The 21,919-nt window shown below is 43.9% G+C and overlaps 1 protein-coding gene across 3 annotated transcripts in view; it reads left to right on the forward strand.

Annotated features, from left to right (window-relative positions):
• Positions 1–21,919, forward strand: part of EEA1 (early endosome antigen 1) — a 278,411-nt gene that overhangs the window by 167,689 nt on the left and 88,803 nt on the right. For all 3 annotated transcript variants that reach the window (XM_073554267.1, XM_073554268.1, XM_073554269.1), the window contains 4 exons: positions 5,888–6,037; positions 7,340–7,459; positions 18,029–18,232; positions 18,687–18,887. In XM_073554267.1, coding sequence (XP_073410368.1) covers positions 5,888–6,037; positions 7,340–7,459; positions 18,029–18,232; positions 18,687–18,887 — 675 coding nt within the window. The remainder of the gene's footprint in view (positions 1–5,887; positions 6,038–7,339; positions 7,460–18,028; positions 18,233–18,686; positions 18,888–21,919) is intronic.

Raw genomic sequence — 21,919 nt, forward strand, 5'->3', positions numbered from 1 at the left:
TTTTGAAGGAAGCTTTTTGTTGAGTAGATTTCATAGTTACCGTTAGTATTCATTCGTATTTCTCAAAATGGGCCCTAGGGTTCCTATAAAGGTACAGTGCTGGTGCTATTCTGACATTAAGTAATAGTAGCCATACACATTACAAAGCCATCATCAAAAGGCTATTCCACCAACACCCATTACTAATGCACACTCCCGTCAGCCAGCATTCATATGTTCTCAAATGGGGAGAAGGGAAAAGGCTGCTGCCACATTTCTCTGATACTGACATTCAAGTGCTTCTCTCTAAATTATAATATCATCAAAAGGTTAATTTATTTCAGTTCTTCAATATAGAAAATTAAACTCGTATTTTATATAGAGTCATTACAAACCGAGTGATCTATTTCAAGTGTTTATTTCTGTTAATGTTGATGATTATGGCTTACTGCCAGTGAAAACCCAAAAGCCATTATCTCAGTAAATTAGAATACTTTGACACCAGCTTGAAAAATGATTTTAAAATCCGAAATGTTGGCCTACTGAAATGTATGTTCAGTAATTGCACTCAATGCTTGGTTGGGGCTCCTTTTGCATCAATTACTGCATTAATGTGGTGTGGCATGGAGGTGATCATCCTGTGACACTGCTGAGGTGTTATGGAAGCCCAGGTTGCTTTGATAGCAGCCTTCAGCTTGTCTGCATTGTTGGGTCTGGTGTGTCTCATCTTCCTCTTGACAATAATAAGGTCAGGCGAGTTTGCTGGCCAATCAGCACTGTGATATTGTTGTTTTTAAACCAGGTATTGGTGCTTTTGGCAGTGTGGACAGGTACCAAGCCCTGAAGGAGAATTCAATTTCCATCTCCTCCAAAAAGCTTGTTTGCAGATGGAAGCATGAAGTGCTGTAAAATTTCCTGGTAGATGGCTGTACTGACTTTGGTCTTGATAAAGCACAGTGGACCTGCACCAGGAAACTTCACACTAGACCTCAAGCAGCTTGTATTGCGGCCTCTCCACTCTTCCTCCAGACTCTGAGACCTTAATTTCCAAATGACATGCAAAGTTTATTTTCATCTGAAAACAACACCACTGAGCCACAGTCCAGTTCTTTTTCCTCCTTGGCCCAGATAAGACGCTTCTGGTGTTGTCTATTGGTCATGAGTGGCTTGACACAAGGAATGCGACACTTGTAGCCCATGTCCTGAATACGTCTGTGTGTAGTGGCTCTTGAAGGAATGACTCCAGCAGCAGTCCACTCCTTGTGAATCTCCCCCAAAGTTTTGAATGGCCTTTTCTTAACAATCCTTTCAAGGCTGCGGTTATCCCGGTTGCTTGTGCACCTTTTTCTACCACACGTTTTCCTTCCACTCAACTTCCCATTAATATGCTTGGATACAGCATTCTGTGAACAGCCAGCTTCTTTATCAATGACCTTTTGTGACTTACCCTCCTTGTGGAGTGTGTCAATGACTGCCTTCTGGACATCTGTCAAATCAGCTGTCTTCCCCATGATTGTGGAGCCTACTGAAACAGACTAAGGCTAGTTTCACACTAGCGTTTATGAGCGCAGCGACGGTTACCTGCGCCAAACGCAACCTGCTGCAGTTTGGTTGCGTCGGCGCACCGTCAAAAAGGCGCATGCGCCGCCAAACGCATACTGCGCACGGCCTGCGCCCCCTGTGATATAGATAGGGGACGCAGGGCGCATGCAGCGTCATGCGCCGGTGGGCGGAGCTACCGGCGGGGGCGCGGCAGGGGCGGGGCTTAGCGGTGGCCGTGCGCAGGCCGTCGCTGCGCTCATAAACGCTAGTGTGAAACTAGCCTTAGGGACCTTTTTAAATGCTTAGGAAGCCTTTGCAGTGTGTTTTTTGTTAATTTTTCTAATTTACTGAGATGTTTTTTGGTTTTCATTGGCTGTAAGCCATAATCATCAACATTAACAGAAATAAACACTTGAAATAGATCACTCTGTTTGTAATGTCTCTATATAAAAGATGAGTTTCACTTTTTGTATTGAAGAACTGAAATAAATTAACTTTTTGATGATTGTTCTAAGTTAGTGATAAGTACCTGTATCTTCCTTGTGTACAATAAGATTGGGTGGGTTGATTATGCCTGAGGATCTGACAGTAAGGAAGAATTTCCATATACAGTAGATGGTTGGCCGGTCCCACCAAAATCATCAGGTTTGATCCATATTCATCTAATATGTATGCCCACTAGAGATGAGTGAATGTTTTAGAGAGGAATTAGAATTGAATTAAAGTGCAATTGAATTCTATTTGAATTTGACAAAAATCCATATTGATCCAAATGCAGATTTTTTTTTTTTTTCTAATTGAATTCCACTCGGATTCAGAAAAATGATGGCCGCTGGCTGCTATTTTTCTGAATCATAAGGGACTTAAAAAAAGATTAAAGTAAAATGCTTACCTTGACGCTCACCTCTCCAGCTCCTTGGCTCCTCACAGACACACATGTAGTCACATCTCTTGATTGCCCCCACGTGACGGTACCGTTCATGCATATACTTTTTCTAAACCTGCAGGTACTCTTTATTATGCAGCACAATCTTATATGTGTTTAATGAAAAAGCAAAATTTAGAATGTACAAAGAGAAGGCTGGTAGTGCAATAAGAGACTGCGCTGCTGTGGTAGAATTCAAGATATCTTTATTGCCAACGCGTTTCCTGAGCCAGTCCCAGTTCACTTCATCAGGGCATGTTTACAGAAGATCATTGCAGGGGTATAATACATATACAAAAAAAAATAAAAATTTTTCTTTAAAAAACGAAGCTGATGATGATAAGGAAGTGAAAGGATAAGATATTAAACACAGGGTCAAAATAAAATCAATAAAAAACATCATTGATGATATTAAGACCATTGGGCTCAATAGATTTGAGTTTATCCTTATCTTCGTTTTTTATAGAAAAAAATTTTTTTTTATTTTTTTTTTTCATTTTAATTATGGACCTAGACATTAGGTAATTATTTTCATTAATTAGTCTTCAAAAATATATATATATATTTTTTTTATTATTATTAAGTCTCAACACTCAATTTTTAACCATTTTTATATCACCTATTCCAGAGAGTTTCTTCTTGTTGTTCTTCTCTTTTCTCCACCTAGAAAAAAGATATTTGAGACTAGTTTTAGCTATTTATACATGATTTTAACCATTTTCTCCTTACTTTCCAGTTTCACATGTAGCATAGTGGACTAATACCATGAGTTATATCCTCTGAGGCAAGTTCTAATCCACCCTAGGACTCGAGAGCCATTTTTTAATCTCGTGATCCCCCCCGTGTCTTTTTATTTTTTAATCACGTTTTTTATGCTAACACTCTTTTTATGGCATTTTAAACATCATTTTTAATATGGTTGTAATAAAGTTTTATTGTTTTGTATGATTCATGTATATGTATCCATGCTGACGTGTCACCCCACTATTCTTGGTGCCTCCCCTTTTTTTTTTTTTTTTTTGTATATATACCCCTGCAATGATCTTCTGTAAACATGCCCTGATGAAGTGAGCTGGGACTGGCTCAGGAAACGCGTTGGCAATAAAGATACCTTGAATTCTACCACAGCAGCGCAGTCTCTTATTGCACTACCAGCCTTCTCTTTGTACCAAGTCCTTGGACCTCGTGCAGACTGCTGCAGCTGTTTTATGCGATTATAGGTGTTGTGACTCTCACAACCCTATCAGGTGAGCCTAACACTTGCTGTGCACTCATCTACTTTCCATACAGACCTACGCATTGGAAGCGCCCTGTCTCCCCCTTTTCTTTTCACAAATTTAGAATGTAAGCGCACTCTGTGCGACCTGCACCGCTTCTATGTGAGAAGATAACGGTTTCACATTAACTTTTGTATTGTTAATGTGAGTTCACATGTTCCAGTAGTACAACTCTATAGCTACCCAGATCCTGTATAGCTATCTTTTAAAAGATGATCAAGTGAATTAAAGCACTAATATGTAGATACTCTGTAATACACAGGCGGTCTAATGATTTTCTGTCACTTTAAAATAAACTAATAACGTTGTATACAGTGGATATAAAAGTCTACACACAAATGTTAATATGCCAGGCTTTTGTCATGATAAAAAAAATCATCCCAAGAAGAATTAAATTCAGAACTTTTTCCACATGTAATGTTACACATAATCTGTACAATTCAATTTAGAAACAAACTGATACCTCTTAAATTAGTCTTCCCTTCAGCCCCTTTCCCCTCAACACAGTTGAGGGACCGAAGGCCCATGTGCCAATCTTCATATCCAGCCTGTGATGGGCTTCATAGTAGACTGCGATTTTCACTATATACAGCAATACCTTTGGATTTTTGTAGTATATAGTACAAGCGATCAAATGATCCCAGGTTCAAGTCACCTAAGGGTACTAACAAAGTAAAAAAATTGGAAAATTAAGTTTTTAAAAAATTATTAAAATTGGAGAAAATCACTCCTTTTCCCAGTTAGCAATAATAAATCTATTTTTATATAGCGCCATAGGATCTGACAGTAAGGAAGAATTTCCATATACAATAGATAGTCGGCAGGTCCCACCAAAAGATGCAAACTCCTTGCAGATGTTGTCCTTGGTGGGATTTGAACCCAGGACCCCAGTGCTGCAGGGCTGCAGTTCTAACCACTGAGCCACCATACTGCCCCAGCAATAAAGAAATGTAAAAAATAAACATATTTGGTATCGCTGAGTCCGACCTATCAAAATAAAAAATTAAGCTGATTAGTAAATGCTGTTATGAGAAGGAAAGTGAAACACCAAATTGCAGTTTTTTTCTTACCTCAATAACGCTAAAACATGCATTACGAAACAAAGCATAGTATGTGTATTGTAAGGTAGCGCTTGTCATTAATGTAGGGGATACTCGCTAGGCAGCCTATAAATCAGGTCCGGCACAGGTTTCTCAACTTAACTCAGTCCATTCGGTTTATTATGCAGCATAAACCATCAACAGCAACAGAAAGTTCATATCAAAACAGCATAATGTCCATGACAGAGCTCCGCTCTGTTAACCCTATGGTCACACAGGCTTTGTTGTGTCCGGTACGCAGGCTCTCTAGCCTCACAGTTATTTCCCCTGTTTACCTCATAGCTGCTTCTCAGTCCTGACGTTCATTCCCTCTCCTGGGAACTCTCAGACACATGCAGTCATGATACACAGCATCCCCACGTGCACTCAGGAAGGCAGACACATCTTTCTGGCAGTCGGTCTGATGAGACCTTCCATACGGACCAACCGGGTCCAAGCATTCACTCATGTGACCTACCCTGGTCACCTTATATGGTCCGTAGCCACTCCCACCCGATCACATGGCTATGACCTCATCGCGGGTCCTACAACCATTCACTCATACTATTCATTATGGGCGTTTTAGACACCCGCCCCTGGGTGGATTTGTAGGTGATTGATCCCACCCGTCTCACCAATCACCTGAAGGCTTCTCCCTAACACATTGGAACAGAACATCAGCAGTAGCTCTGCTGATCAGCACATAATCAAGCCTTCATCCCAAGGCCACCCACCTTGGGATACATAACGGTCCTCTAGCACCCTACTCCTGCTACCACACTGGATATGACTGTATACCCGTCCTGGGACACCCACACAGCGCCCCCTAGCGGACACAGTGGTCACTACACCACAGTATATATATAAAAATACTAGCTGATTACATAAAAAGTCCCAACACCGCTCCATTGATGGTAATATAAAAAAATGTACAGATCTCAGAAAATAGCAATGCAAAACTACTTTTTTATTTTTTTTTTAAATTAATGAAATCGGGAAAAAGCTATACATGTTTGTAATGGTACTGGGGCATGTTGTATGGGAGATCGATAGAGAGTACCTGGCCGTCAACTTTGTGTTTTTAGCTCCACAGCAAATTACTGGAGACAGAGCGGCAGCTAGGGGAAGCACACGGGAGGCTGAAAGAGCAGAGACAGCTGTCCGCGGAGAAACTGATGGACAAGGAGCAGCAGGTGGCAGATTTGCAGCTGAAGCTTTCACGTTCAGAGGAGCAGGTCTGAATGTTTGCTCTGCACTTATATTTCTAGCTACTGCCAGTCTCTGAAGGTCTGAACCTTTCACCTTGTGTAAACTGGTTTATGTTCCAGGCAACATATATTCCACCATGAGTGTATTTATAAGTCCTGTGCCACGGTTACCAGTCAGTTCCCAACTTCACTTATTAGATTCTTATTATATTCTTATTAGATACTTTCACATATGTAAAATATTAGATCCTTAAACAGGTTGCCAAAGAAATTATAAAAAAAAATAAATAATAAATAAGTGGGAAAAAATGGTTGGTCAAGGCCAAAACTGGCTGTGACATGAAGGGAATTAAAAAGGAAGGAAAATGCAGATGAAAACAAGAGCTGTATTTTCTCCTTATTAGTGATAAGCGAGAGTACTTGTTACTCGAGGTTTCCTGAGCATGCTCGGGTGATCTCCCGAGTATTTGGATGTGCTGGGAGCTTTAGTTTCTGTCGCCGTAGCTGCATAATTTGTGGCTGCTAGACAGTCTGAATACACGTGGGGATGTCTTAACAAACAGGCAACCTCCACATGTATTCAGGCTGTCTAGCAGTTGCAAATCATGCCGCTACGGCGACAGAAACTAAAGCTCCGAGCACATCCAAATACTTGGAGATCACCCGAGCATACTCATGAAATCTTGAGTAACGAGTATACTCGCTCATCACTACTCCTTATGCTTACTCCTTCCTTTACAATGACATTTAAAAATTGTTTGTTTGTTTTTTTTTTTGTTTTTTTTTTTAAATATCTTTGAAACGTGCGTTACTTGTCCTAAGGACTTAAAGGGGTTGTCCATGTTTGACATGAAAGGGTATGGTCATGTTACTACAGGTATGCAGTATACATACTCTCGGCCACATTCTGACGAGACATGCACAGCCTCGCTCAATACAAGTGAATTGAGCGAGGCCGCGCTCGTTTAGTCGGAATGTGGCCATAAGTATGCATAGCTCATACTAGCGGTCATATGACCGCCCCATCACTGAGAACCCTAAATGCACACACTGTGAGGATTCACAAGACTTCAGTCACACGAGTATCTCCATACTTTTATGCTAAACCTGGACATCCCTTTAAAATGTCTTCAGTACACCAACTTCCTACGCTAAGCCTGCAGAATGTAAAACTCAATATTACTTTTCTGGCTAGCCTTACCTGTTCTTAACATTACGAGGAATATGCCTAGATTAAAGCATTTCAAATAGTGGAATTTGGAGAAAAAAAAATGTACTTAAAAAGATGTTGGATCTAGAAGAATTAAAATGTGAATGTTTGTTTTTCAGGTTAAAGAACAGGCTTCTACATCAGCTGATCTGCAGCATCAGTTGGAGAAAATCCGACAGCAACATCAGGAACAGCATACTCTGCAGCAAACCACTACATCCAAACTGCGAGAAGCCCAGGTAAATGTCCTCTCCTGTCAAGAGCGCACCGCATGGAATAAAAAGTCATCCAAAAGTGTTTTCCACTAGTGTGCACCCCAGCTTCTGTTACTGCAGGCGTCAGTTTACCCATTGTACTTGCTTGATGAAAACCCAAAAAGAACCAAAACTTAATTTTGTAGTGTGATTTTAGTGCAGCATTTCCTCATTCACGCTATTAATTTGCACCTTCTTTCCCCTGATATATAGACATGTTAGTAAAACACAGGATTACAGGCTGCAGTAAAGCTGAAGAATTGTTGATTTGTCAAAGTCCAAATAATCTCTTGTTATGCTTTGTGATTCTTATTACCATAATGCTGGTATGTGTAAGATCTATTCCTACTTCATGTGCAGTTTCCTTTTTTGGTATATACACCCAGCTTAATTTTTTTAGGGTGCAGGTCAAGGAAAATGCAGAAAATAAGAATGCTCTAGCGGTGAAAAGGTAAATATAAAACTTGACTTTTATTACAGTGATTTAAAAAAACTGTGTATGACATATTACAGAGTTTAGGGCAGACCAACGCGTTTTGGCGTTCAAGCCTTAGCCATGGTAAACTTCTAAACAACAGACATGCACTTGAGTATCATTAGAACAAGTAACCCATCCTCCACACACAAAATATTCCAGTAGGAGAAGTCATCCAAGCCAAGAGGAATTGCCCTTCAATTAGCATTTTTTCTGCAGAGCGTAATAAAGTGATATCAAGGTTACATGAGAGAAAAAATAGACATTGGACAGAGCAAATTCAATAGTCGCAGGAATAGACAGGGACAATCTGTTAAGTGACAAACTGGGAAAAATACTGCCAACAGGAATAACGACAAGAATAACAAACACATCATTACTTTTTCGACACTATATAGTCCGGAATATTATGACATTGTAAGCATCGTTAAATAATATCTTCCCATGCGTTACCAGGATAAAAAGCTGTCGGAGGTATTGAACAATAATATCAGATTTATTGAAAAAATATCCACATCCACACAAGCCTGTTTTATCCCCCTGTCTTTTTTTTCAAAGCCTGTAGAAAATTGAGGAAATACTTGACTCTCTTTTGAAAGGTTTTTAGAAATGTGGACATTTGCAATGTATTTTATGCAGTCATGTCACCAAAGGTTAAATATCTTCATCTAATGTTACAGTCGAACAGTTTTCTATTAGACATTTTATCAACTGTAGCACCACTGGGGTTATGTATTTAGCCGAATGTTGTTTTGTTTTTAAACATCTTTTTATTCAGTTTTTTTGAAAGTGTTAGAACACTAGCAGTACATGGTATGAATACCGTATTACTCTGTCGCCTCATTGGGGGACACAGAACCATTGGTGTTATGCTGCTGTCCACTAGGAGGCGACACTATGCATAATCTGAAAAAGATTAACTTTGGCTCCTCCTCTGCAGTATACACCCCTGGACGGCGTCAGCCTTCTCCAGTTTTTGCTTAGTGTCGCAAGGAGGCACACCTTTTTTTCCGTTCTCTTTTTTTTTTTTTTTCGTCAGGAACAGATGAAGAAAAGTGGGTCTCCAGCGAGACTCCCGACATGGCTCCTTCCTTGGCCCCCAGGTCTCGATCACTTGAGTCGTCCCCCCCCCCAGGGAGAGACAGCGTCATTCCAGGTCTCCTAGGCAGTCCCCTGTCACAGACAGACAGTGCAATTTACCACAGAGATCCACCACCACAGAAGACCCCCGCCCCAGGTCGCCCTCCAGGGATCACCTTAGCGAGGCACAGGATTCGGAGGGCATCTGTGACTCCGACTCAGATAACGAAACGGAGAGGTCCGTGGTACCTTCTCCCCCTAGCAATACAGCGCTAGTTGAGGACATAATCTCTGCCATTGGGTGCTAAAAATTCCAGAGTCGGCCCCGGAAGTCCCAGAACATAGGATTTGCTTCGAAATTGTTCAGAAACCACCTAAGGTCTTCCCTAATCACCATGAGTTTGAGAAAATACTTACCAAACAGTTTGCGCAGCCTGAGGAAAAATTTGCTAATCGCAAATATTTGGAAGCGAAGTACCCCTTCCCACAGACAGACACCAAACAATGGACAGATACACCTGAAGTGGACCCCCCGGTTTCTAGGCTAGCAGCGCAGACCTTACTTTCTCTGACAGATAGCTCAACGCTCAGGGACGCAGCAGACCGGCAAGTAGAACGCATGGCTCGTTCTATTTTCGAAGCGGCAGGCGCCTCTCTGGGCCCTGCGTTTGCTTCAATTTGGGCGGCCAAGGCCATCCTGGCTTGGGCCAAAAAACTACAGGAGGGTCTTCAAGCTTCAAATCCCGAGCTCTCGGACCAAGCGGTCCAGATAGCAGTGGTAGCAGACTACATGCTTCATGCAGCCCTGGATTCCGCAAGAGGTGTAGCGGGAATAGCATCAAACGCCATCACGATCCGACGCATCCTCTGGCTGCAAGAATGGAAAGCGGATGCGGCCTCAAAGAAGTCCCTCACGCGACTTCCGTATCTTACTGGAAGACTTTTCGGCGAAAAGTTGGACACAATGATAACCAATGCCACTGGGGGTAAGAGTACCTCTCTCCCTCAATTAAAACCCGAAACGCACGTTTAAACGAAGAAACCAGACGCGATTCCGATCCTTTCGGAATTCCTCGGGCTGGTCCGTCTCGCGCCTAGCGCAAAACCGTAACCACTCTCCACGCAGGGACAACCCACGGACGCAGCAGCGACCGGACAGGTCTTGGCAGTCGAAAGCAGGCCAAGCGAAACCCAAGGGAGGAAAACCTCAGAACTTCGGTTCATCATGACTCACGAACTCTGGAAGACACCCCACCAGTAGGCGGCCGACTTTTACTCTTCCAGCAAGTCTGGCTGCCTATTACAGAAGACAGGTGGGTCAGGGATATAGTGTCTTCCGGATACAAGATAGAGTTCACTTCCGCTCCACCGAACCAGTTCTTCCTTTCTATTCCTCCAACACCACCAGACAAGGCTCGTGCTTTCCACCAGCGGTCTCCTCTCTCCTTCAAGCAGGAGTTGTGGTGACGGTTCCCGCGAACGAGAGATTCCGAGGGTTCTACTCAAATCTGTTCGTAGTCCCCAAGAAAGGAGGCAGCGTCCGACCCATACTGGACCTAAAACAGCTCAACAATTACGTACGGGTCCGTCATTTCCGCATGGAGTCCCTCCGGTCCATCATTGCATCCATGGAGCAGGGAGAATACCTTGCCTCCATAGCCATACAGGATGCGTATCTGCACATATCAATTGCTCCCGCCCACCAAAGGTTTCTCAGGTTCGCGGTCAACCAAAACCACTACCAGTTTGTCGCCCTTCCGTTCGGACTCGCCACGGCTCCAAGAACGTTCACCAAAGTCATGGCGGCCACAATGGACGTTCTGCACTCAAGAGGCATTCTAGTTATCCCGTACCTGGACGACCTCCACATCAAGTCTCCCACTTTCAAAGACTGCAAGGTCAGTGTCTCAATCACAATAGACACACTGAGTCGCCTGGGATGGCTAGTCAACCTACAGAAATCGTCGACTATCCCAAGTCAGACTCTAACATTCCTGGGAATGTTATTCAACACCTCCAGGGGCCTGGTGCTCCTTCCCAAGGACAAGACACTGGCCATCCGTCTGGGAGTTCGCACACTCCTTCGCAGTCCTCCTCGATCTCTCCGGTTTGCCATGAGAGTCCTCGGCCGGAAGGCAGCAGCAATAGAGGCAGTGCCATTTGCCCAGTTTCACCTCGGGGTCCTTCAACTAGCCATACTCAGATCTTGGGACAGGAATCCCTTCTCCCTCGACAGGGAGTTCAGGTTGACGTCGTCAACCAGGAGGTCCCTGCATTGGTGGCTCAAACCAACCTCGCTTACACGAGGGAAGCCCTTTCTCTCAAGACAATGGAAGATCCTGACTACCGATGCAAGCCTGACAGACTGGGGGGCGGTGCACCTACATCACAGGGCACAAGGCAAGTGGTCACCGAGGGAAGTGACATTGCCCATCAATATTCTGGAAATCAGGGCCATCCTCTTGGCACTGAGAGCCTTTCATTACTTGCTTGCAGCCTCGCACATACGGATACAGTCGGACAATGCCACGGCTGTGGCATACGTGAACCACCAAGGCGGGACCCGCAGCGCCCAGGCGATGAGAGAAGTGGCGCATATCCTCCGCTGGGCGGAAGACACGAGGTCGGTACTTTCTGCAGTCCACATTCCGGGTGTAGAAAATTGGGAAGCCGACTTCCTCAGCAGACAAGGAATGGACTCGGGGGAGTGGTCTCTCCATCCCGAGATTTTTTACCAGATCTGTCAACGCTGGGGAGCCCCGGAGGTGGACCTAATGGCATCCCATCTCAATACCAAGGTCCCCAATTTCATGGCCAGGACACACGACCCGCGGTCGCTCGGAGCAGATGCCCTGGTCCAGGACTGGTCCCAGTTCCTACTCCTGTACATTTTTCTACCCCTCCCCCTAATCTCCAGGTTCGTGAGGAAGATCAAGCAAGAGGGAGTTCCAACCATCCTCATCGCGCCAGACTGGCCCAGACGTACATGGTACGCCGACATCGTTCAACTTACAGCAGACGTCCCCTGGCGTCTACCCGACCGTCACGACCTTCTGTCTCAAGGTCCGTTCTTCCATCAGAATTCAGGGGCTCTCAATTTGACGGCATGGCCCTTGAAACCTGGATTCTAACCCAGGCAGGTTTTTCACCGGCAGTCATTGCAACTATGATCAGGGCAAGGAAGCCTGCCTCCGCCAAGATCTATTATCGTACCTGGAGAGCTTTCTTTTCTTGGTGCGAATCTCATGGACAAGTCCCACTCCCTTATTCCCTCCCGAAGGTACTAGGTTTTCTTCAATCGGGCCTAGACGCCAAGCTATCCTTGGGCTCGCTTAAGAGTCAGGTGTCGGCGCTTTCAGTCCTTTTTCAAAAGCGCATTGCTATTAAACCGCAAGTAAGGACTTTCATCCAGGGAGTTTGTCGATTGGTTCCTCCCTACAAACGTCCGCTGGATACGTGGGACCTCAATCTGGTCCTGACAGCATTGCAAGCTCCACCCTTCGAACCTCTTAGAGGAGTTCCACTCTCCATTCTGTCTCAGAAAGTGGTTTTTCTAGTGGTGATCACCTCGTTACGCAGAGTGTCGGAATTGTCAGCACTTTCCTGCAGACGGCCTTTCCTAGCCTTTCACCAGGACAAGGTGGTTCTCCGCACGGTACCATCCTTCCTTCCGAAGGTTGTGTCCAACTTTCACCTCAATGAGGAGATTTCACTGCCATCCCTTTGCCCGGTTCCGGTTCATAGAGTGGAGAAGGCTCTGCATATGCTTGACCTCGTCAGAGCATTGCGGATTTACGTGTCCAGGACTGCACCTTTCCGGAAGTCTGATTCCCTCTTCATTCTTCCAGAAGGTAGTCGCAAAGGACTGCCAGCTTCCAAGGCTACCCTTGCCAGGTGGATCAAGTCCACCATACATGAGGCCTACCGACTTAACAGTTCCCCTCTTCCGGCCGGTATCACGGCACACTCTACACGGGCAGTAGGGGCCTCCTGGGCCATTCGGCATCAGGCTTCGGCACAACAAGTGTGTAAGGCTGCCACTTGGACTAGCCTACACACGTTTACAAAACACTACAGTGTTCATACCCAGTCCTCAGCGGATGCGAGCCTGGGTTCTGCAGGCGGCAGTGCCCCAAATTTAGGGACCTGCTAGCACATTATTCGTCCATTGCTTCCCACCCAGGGACTGCTTTGGGACGTCCCATGGTTCTGTGTCCCCCAATGAGGCGACAGAGTAAAGGAGATTTTTGTGTACTCACCGTAAAATCTCTTTCTCTTAGCCTCTAATTGGGGGACACAGCTCCCACCCTGTTGCCCTTATGGGCCATTGTTTACGGTTGAGTTCTCATATTGTTCTTTGAGCTCGTACATAGTAGCCTTCTTACAGGCATGGTTATGTTATTTGGTTACGTTCCTCCTAATGCTTTTGCACAAAACTGGAGAAGGCTGACGCCGTCCAGAGGTGTATACTGCAGAGGAGGAGCCAAAGTTAATCTTTTTCAGATTATGCATAGTGTCGCCTCCTAGTGGACAGCAGCATAACACCCATGGTTCTGTGTCCCCCAATTAGAGGCTAAGAGAAAGAGATTTTACAAAAATGCAACAAGGTGCGTTTGGCGCACGTCAGCGCAGTGCAAAAAGGGCGCATGTGCCAGCAAAAACATACCAGCGCACGGCCAGCGTACCCAACGCTAAATATAGGGTACGCTGATCGCATGCAGCGTCATGCGACCATAGGAGGAGCTGACCGGAGGGGGCGCTGCCGGGGACGGAGCTTAGCGGCGGCCGAGCGCTGCGCCTGGTAACGCTAGTCTGAAAGTAGCATAAGACGCACCCCAAAGTTTCAGAAGGAAAATAGGGAAAAAAATAATAATGTGTCAAATGGGGGTCTGTGTTACAGTCCGATTTCAGCTTACCATCAGGCACAGGTGGAGGAGTGGTCACAGGGGTCATTCAGTGGTCCAGGCTGGTGCGGTGGCGGCTCTGTGCTGGGGCAGGTGGGCTGTGCTGGGGCAGGTGGGCTGTGCTGGGGCAGGTGGGCTGTGCTGGGGCAGGTTGGTTGTGCTGGGGCAGGTTGATTGTGCTGGGGCAGCTGTGTGGTGGTGGTGGCGGTGGGCTGTGCTTCGGTGCAGGGGCAGCAGCTTCGATGCAGGAGCAGCGGCTCTGCCAGCATTTCCTCAAAGCCTGAGGTCCCCACATATCCATTGCTGCCATGTTGCGGTGGCCTCCGGGAACATGGACGTCGGGAAGATGGCCTCCGGTCCGGGGACGGCGCATGCTCAGGTTCAGATCTCGTCCCGAGATCTCAGGAGACGAGATTCAAATCTCTGCAACATGGCAGCAACGGATGTGCGGGGGCCTCCGGGCTTTGAGGAAATGCCGGCAGAGTCCCCCACGGAGCACAGAGAGTCGCTGCCCCTGCTTCGGAGCACAGCCCGCCACCACCACACCACAGAGCCCCGCACCAGCCATGGTCACAAGTGAGTATATTGCGACCATAAGATGCACCCCCCACTTTCCCACAAAATTTTTGGGGAAAAAAGTGTGTCTTATGGTCCGAAAAATACGGTATATAAACAAGAAGTAACTATAACAATATCTTTCGGTGAAACACAGCAAATTACATGGTACAATATGTTGAGTTATACATCTTATAACCTCTTTCCAAAGCAATTTGCCAATATTTTTCTGTTACTTTTTCAAGTTGGCCAATTGACCAATGCTTACATATCTAGATAACAAGATTTAAAACAATTATATAGATAGACATATAGGGAAAGAGAGAGAGAGGAAGGTATAGGGGGGGAAGGGGTAGGAACTAGAGGTAGTGCCTACTATAGGGGTGGATAATGGTATTGGCGGTTGATGGCTTATATTTCTATACGCCTCAGGAGAGAGTAGTATCGTCTGGTCGTGGCATGCTGAGTTTTGTAGGGTGTAGACGTGTCCCTCACTAGTTTTTCATCTCGGATTGTTGGTTTGTAGCCTTTAAATATTCAACTGACTCTCTATATGAAACCCACGGCGCCCAAATTACCTTGAATTTATCATTTGAGAAGTGAGTAGCTCCAACTTCTTCACTATAATAGAGTTGGTCTACTTTTTGGATCCACTCAGGAACACTTGGGCGGTTCTGGGATCGCCATTTCGCAGGTATTATCAATTTGGCTGCTGCTATTAAATATAGAAGCAGTGAATTATGATTGATCTTAGACGTTTCGCTAGACCAGTTTAAAAAGATGAGACGTGGTTGGGGGGGTTTTGGTAGTCTGCAAAGTTTAGTTATAATCTTCAGAACATTATCCCAAAACGGTTATATTTTGCCGTATAACCTCCAAATATGTAATAATGTCCCATTCTCTTTATTGCACCTCCAGCAGGTTGGGGAAACGTTGGGGTACCATGTGTGCAGCGACACTGGGGTATTATATCATCTTACAATGATCTTATACGAGTTTTCTTGGACTCTTACACATCTAGATGGGCCGAACGGGTTTTTGTATATATTTTCAACTTCCCAGTCCTGTAATTTAATTTCAAGTTCTTTCTCCCATGCTGAAATGTAGGCCCGCTTAATAGGTACTGGGTCTGTAAGAAGACTCTGATATAATTTTGCTAGGGTTCCTTTAGGTTGTTTATGTTGGGTTATTAGTGATTCAAAAGTCGTTAGTTTTCAGATTGTATTTACAAACTGGATTCCAAATCAGACGGCTTTTTGGAGCCTATTGTAATGCAGAAAATTAATGTCGTTTTGGAAATTTATTTTGTAAGTCTGGGAGAGGGAGTAGTGTGCCTTCTGTAAGGATATCGTCTGTTTTCTTTAAACGAGTGTAACAAGTCTTTGGATTTAAGTTTAGTTTGGTGTAAGTATAGATCAGGCAAATCTATTACTCTAACTAGGGGTGACGGAAGTGGCATTAATAAGGTGGAGTTCCTCATCCAAGTATGATTGGTCGAATGTTGTATATGTAAAATACAGTATGTTGGTTGTATGGTAGGACCCCTGAAAAACCGCATCAAGAGACACATGTCCGATGCGGCCAGTACAACATCGATCAATATGTCAGCGGTTTCCAGACACTTTCTTGGCATAGAAAAGGTCCACCAGCCTATAAGGGGTGGGGACCTCAAAAGAAAGATTCTTGATAGAAAATCGTTTGGATTTTTAAATTGCCAACTAGGACTCCATGATGAATATTACACTTGAACTTACACTACAGTGTGCATGTGTTTTTGACCCTTTATCTTCCCAAGGGTGTGTGCTTTAATTGGGATAGTTTTACCATTTGTTGATATAAATATATATAAATATACATGGGTTACTTGTTCTGATGATGAATATAAATGCATATCTGTCATTTTAGAAGTTTACAATGATTAATGCTTGAACACCAAAACAGGTCGGTCTGCCCTAACCTCTGTGATATGTCATACACCATTTTTTTAAATCATTGCAATAAAAGTGACGTTTTATACCTACGTTTTCATCGCTGGAGCATTCCAATTTACTAGAATGGCTCCTGTTCTGGGAGATTCACGTCAACCTTGTATATACATGTGAATGTCCACTCTGTAACACTATGTTTTTATGGGTGCAGCTGTAAGGTGGCCAGGGTGGTCGTTGTGGCATTGAGCTGTAGTGTTCCCACACCCTGGCGCCCCAGAGATGAAATATTATGTCCCTTCTGCAGCATGAGCAGCGTGCGCAAAAGTACACTCACGTTTATTGTCAGAGTCCCCCTCAGCTTCTGTCACTCCAGCTCTGTATCCACGAGCTCCACAAACCATTCCAGAGACAAGGTTCTTTCCCATGAGTTCAACTTTACTTAGCAGTAGGGTATCCAACACAAATTCGGCACAGTATATACAGAGTGACATTTCTTAAACTTTCCCCGCCTTCCTGGCAACCTCTGTTCTTTCTGGCAATCCCTGCCTCGCTTTTGGCAATCACTGCCTCGCTTCTGGCAATCTCTGCTCTTCTGGACAATCCTTGTCCCTTTTCAGCAAGCACTGCTCTAATGGACAATCCCTTTCCAGCAATCACTGCTCTTCTGGACAATCCCTATCCCTTTTCAGCAATCACTGCTCTTCTGGACAATCCCTATCCCTTTTCAGCAATCACTGCTCTTCTGGACAATCCCTTTCCAGCAATCACTGCTCTTCTGGACAATCCCTATCCCTTTTCAGCAATCACTGCTCTTCTGGACAATCCCTTTCCAGCAATCACTGCTCTTCTGGACAGTCCCTGTCCCGTCCGTGCCTTTAAGCCCACCAGCTTACTGACATTCCCCTGGTCCGGCTTCAAGTTATAGGGTAACAGGCTCGCTGTCTCAGCTGCCCCCTAGTCCCTGCCGCAAGCTTCGGATCCTCCTCGGAAAGGCCCCGTCCAAGCTGGTGACCGCCCGCACGACAGTGTCTCTGATTGGATTCTTTTTGCCATGTCCTGTTTGATATTTTGACCTTATGAAATGATCAAGCCAAGAAACTAAAAATATATAGGCTTTCATATGCTTCTACTAGTCAGTAGTAGTCAGGAATTTGCATGTATTGGGAAAAGTCTAGGTAGGGTATGGCACTGTAGGCAAATCTGTGAGCTTTCAAGAAAATATGGAGCAGAAATTTGTGCTTTGAAGGAGTTGGCACATAGATTTGGACTCGCGCCATTCAAAGATAATTTTTCTAAAGATTTTCAGCTCAAAATCGGCTTGAATCATGAACATACCACAGACTGTGAAATCTGTGACTTTAGAGCGTGTGGATGGGACTTGAAAACCCCCCACTAAAAAACATTGCTGGCAATTCTGTTCAATCCGTGCATAAATGTGGATGTACAAAACATGAATTTCCCCTTATACATCTATCAGCTGAATATACTACCCTGTGTTACACTCAGGTCTATACTATTTGGAATGTTTGGCTACAAGGAGTGATGAAAGCCTAGTCCTTTGTATTTTTTTTATTATTTGATTTCCAAATAAGTAATTTTTTTTTTTTTTCAGAGTGACCTTGAACAAGTATTACGGCAGATTGGGGACAAAGACCAAAAAATTCAAAACCTTGAGGCCTTGTTGGAGAAAAGCAAAAAAAATATTTCAGTCCTTGAGAAAGAGAGGGAAGATCTTTGTGCCAAAATTGAATCTGGTGAAGGAGAAACTGCTGTCCTCAACCAGCTCCAAGAAAAGAACCACACTTTACAGGAACAGGTATGACGTGATCATATGATAAAGCAAAGGGGATTTTTGTTAATCATTTTTTTATAGCGCATGTACCCTGCAGCCAATCATTGCACTTTGAGCTGGTGAGCCCAGTTATTGGTGGCAATGACCACGTGCGCTGTAGTCATGACAACACCACTGCAGGTTGTAAACAATCATCTGCAGCAGCGGCGGAGAGGCATTCCTGGAGCAGGGGTTGGTAAATACATTTGTTTGTTATTTTAAACAAGGGAAAGTCGATAAATGTAATAAAAAATGTAAATGGAAACCCCCCTTTAAGTATACAGGTGTCTAATGTCAGTAGGTGACTATAAAGCTAAATCCCCTACCCAAGCTGTGATACATATGTATAGCTACCTATGCCATAGGGCTCATTGAGCTGGTCATCAATGATTTTTCGTCGTACATTATATGTAGACTTTGGCATTGTTTTCTCCTGTAGTTAACACAACTAACAGAGAAATTAAAGAACCAATCAGAAAGTCACAAACAAGCTCAGGAAGATTTGCATGAGCAAGTGCAGGAACAGAAATCTCAGCTGCGAGCTGCCCAAGACCGTGTCTTATCGCTGGAGACCACCATTGGAGAACTGACCAGTCAATTAAATGAAAGCAAAGAAAAAATGGTGCAGCTGGATCTGCAGGTACGTGTTGGCATTCTGTGATGTTTTACTTATTCTAAAGGGGTGCTTTATCCTTATTCTTATACTGTAGAACCGCTTTCTCCTTATTTCCATAGGAAACTTCTCAGAACATAATCTCAGGAAATGTCACATTAGTACTAATAATAAGCAGCACTTGCTTATAATGTTAGAGAAAATATTTGGGATTTTTATCATGTCCTTCTTTTAGACCGTTTTGCTCTCAGTCGTTTTTATTCTGGGCGGAAAAAAGAGGCTTCCCCACTTCAGCATGTCGATCATTCAGAGCACCATGTGCTAAGATATAAAATAGCTTTTTTTTTTTTTTTTTTTAAGTTTTTCTGACCACATTATTCACTCACATTATTTAAAAGTCAGATTGGGGTAACCGCCATTGATTTTTATTGAGAATTCGTCATGCAGGATATTTTTTTTTTTTTGTACAGTGTGTGATTTTCTGTAAAACCCCATACATTTGCAGTGCCCACACTTTGTTGCAGACCTTTTGGTGCAGGCTAAAACTTTTCTGCACATTTGATCCACAGGTGGTCACACGGTAGGGGGCATAAAGCAAAAAATGCCAGAACTGCTGGTTTTGGTTATGTCTGCTTCCAAATTAAATAAAACATGGTATTGACCTAAAAATAGCATTAATAAAGTCTACAAGTCGCCTCAAAAAATACCACCTTGTAAAACCAATTGATACGAATTTACCTATTTTGTTACATTACAACCTGTGTTTAAATATTTTTGTAATCCGATCTGTGTTTGATTTACAGTGCCTTGCGAAAGTATTCGGCCCCCTGTAACTTTTCAACCTTTTCCCACATATCATGCTTCAAACATAAAGATACCAAATGTAAATTTTTGGTGAAGAATCAACAACAAGTGGAACACAATTGTGAAGTTATAATAATAAATAAACCTAATAGAAACTTGCGCTAATTAAATGTGTCTTGGTTAAATAAAGATATCTTATGAAGAAATCTATTACCTTTACTGAAGCTAAAAACTGGCAAGGCAGGGAAAAAGGTCTTCAGAATGCAGGGTGGATTTCCAGGTCCTTTCCCAATAATACTCCCCGACACAGGTATATAAAAAGTTACTGGAGCTAAAAGGTGCTACCTCCTAGCATGCCGCCGTCCCGGCCGGTGACTGGCGCGCAGCTGGAGGTGTATATCGGCAGGCTGTAAGAGTACCAGCCGCCGCTTGCAAAAGCAGGCCTGCAAGGTCCGAAAAAGCTGAAGGACCTTGCGTGACGTCACAGTCACGTGATAGATCACGTGACAGGCAAGAAAGCCCTATGGGGCGCTGATGGGGCCAGAAAGCAATGTGACGTCACGCAAGGTCCTTCAGCTTTTTCGGACCTTGCAGGCCTGCTTTTGCAAGCGGCGGCTGGTACTCTTACAGCCTGCCGATATACACCTCCAGCTGCGCGCCAGTCACCGGCCGGGACGGCGGCATGCTAGGAGGTAGCACCTTTTAGCTCCAGTAACTTTTTATATACCTGTGTCGGGGAGTATTATTGGGAAAGGACCTGGAAATCCACCCTGCATTCTGAAGACCTTTTTCCCTGCCTCGCCAGTTTTTAGCTTCAGTAAAGGTAATAGATTTCTTCATAAGATATCTTTATTTAACCAAGACACATTTAATTTGCGCAAGTTTCTATTAGGTTTATTTATTATTATTATTTTATGGAGACAACTTGAGTGGTGTGTTGTCTTATTACTTGCTGCTTTGTGTTCTGTGGTTGTACGCTTTAGCGCCATTGGTATATACATATATTTATAACAATTGTGAAGTTGAATGAAATTTATTGGTCATTTTAAATTTTTTTGGAAATGCAAAAACTGAAAAGTGGGGCGTGCAATATTATTTGGCCCCTTTACTTTCAGTGCTGCAAACTCACTCCAGAAGTTCATTGTGGATCTCTGAATGATCGAATGTTGTCCTAAATGACTAATGATGATAAATATAATTCACCTGTGTGTAACCAAGTCTCCATATAAATGCACCTGCTCTGTGATAGTCTCAGGGTTCTGTTTGAAGCACAGAGATAATCATGATGACCAAGGAACACAACAGGCAGGTCCGTGATACTGTTGTGGAGAAGTTTAAAGCCGGATTTGGATACAAAATGATTTCCAAAACTTTAAACATCCCAAGGAGCACTGTGCATGCGATCATATTGAAATGGAAGGAGTATCATACCACTGCAAATCTACCAAGACCCGGCCGTCCCTCTAAACTTTCATCTCAAACAAAGAGAAGACTGGTCAGAGATGCAGCCAAGAGGCCCATGATCACTCTGGATGAACTGCAGAGATCTACAGCTGAGGTGGGACAGTCTGTCCATAGGACAACAATCAGTCGTATACTGCACAAATCTGGCCTTTATGGAAGAGTGGTAAGAAGAAAGCCATTTTTCAAAGATATCCATAAAAAGTGTCGTTTAAAGTTTGCAACAAACCACCTGGGAGACACAACAAACATGTGGAAGAAGATGCTCTGGTCAGATTAAACCAAAGTTGAACTTTTTGGCAACAATGCCAAACAATATGTTTGGCGTAAAGGCAACACAGCTCATCACCCTGAACACACCATCCACCCCTGTCAAACATGGTGGTGGCAGCATCATGGTTTGGGCCTGCTTTTCTTCAGCAGGGACAGGGAAGATGGTTAAAATTGATAGGAAGATGAATAGAGCCAAATACAGGACCATTCTTGAAGAAAACCTGTTGGAGTCTGCAAAAGACCTGAGACTGGGACAGAGATTTGTCTTCCAACAAGACAATGATTCCAAACATAAAGCAAAATCTACAATGGAATGGTTCACAAATAAATGTATCCAGGTGTTAGAATGGCCAAGTCAAAGTCCAGACCTGAATCCAATCGAGAATCTGTGGAAAGAGCTGAAAATTGCTGTTCACAAACGATCTCCACAAACCTCACTGAGCTCGAGCTGTTTGCCAAGGAAGAATGGGCAAGAATTTCAGTCTCTCGATGTACAAAACTGATAGAGACATACCCCAAGC

Source organism: Dendrobates tinctorius, unplaced genomic scaffold (genome assembly GCF_039654945.1).
Source record: "Dendrobates tinctorius isolate UK_male_01 unplaced genomic scaffold, ASM3965494v1 ptg000209l, whole genome shotgun sequence".
In the NCBI taxonomy this organism is placed as follows: domain Eukaryota; kingdom Metazoa; phylum Chordata; class Amphibia; order Anura; family Dendrobatidae; genus Dendrobates; species Dendrobates tinctorius.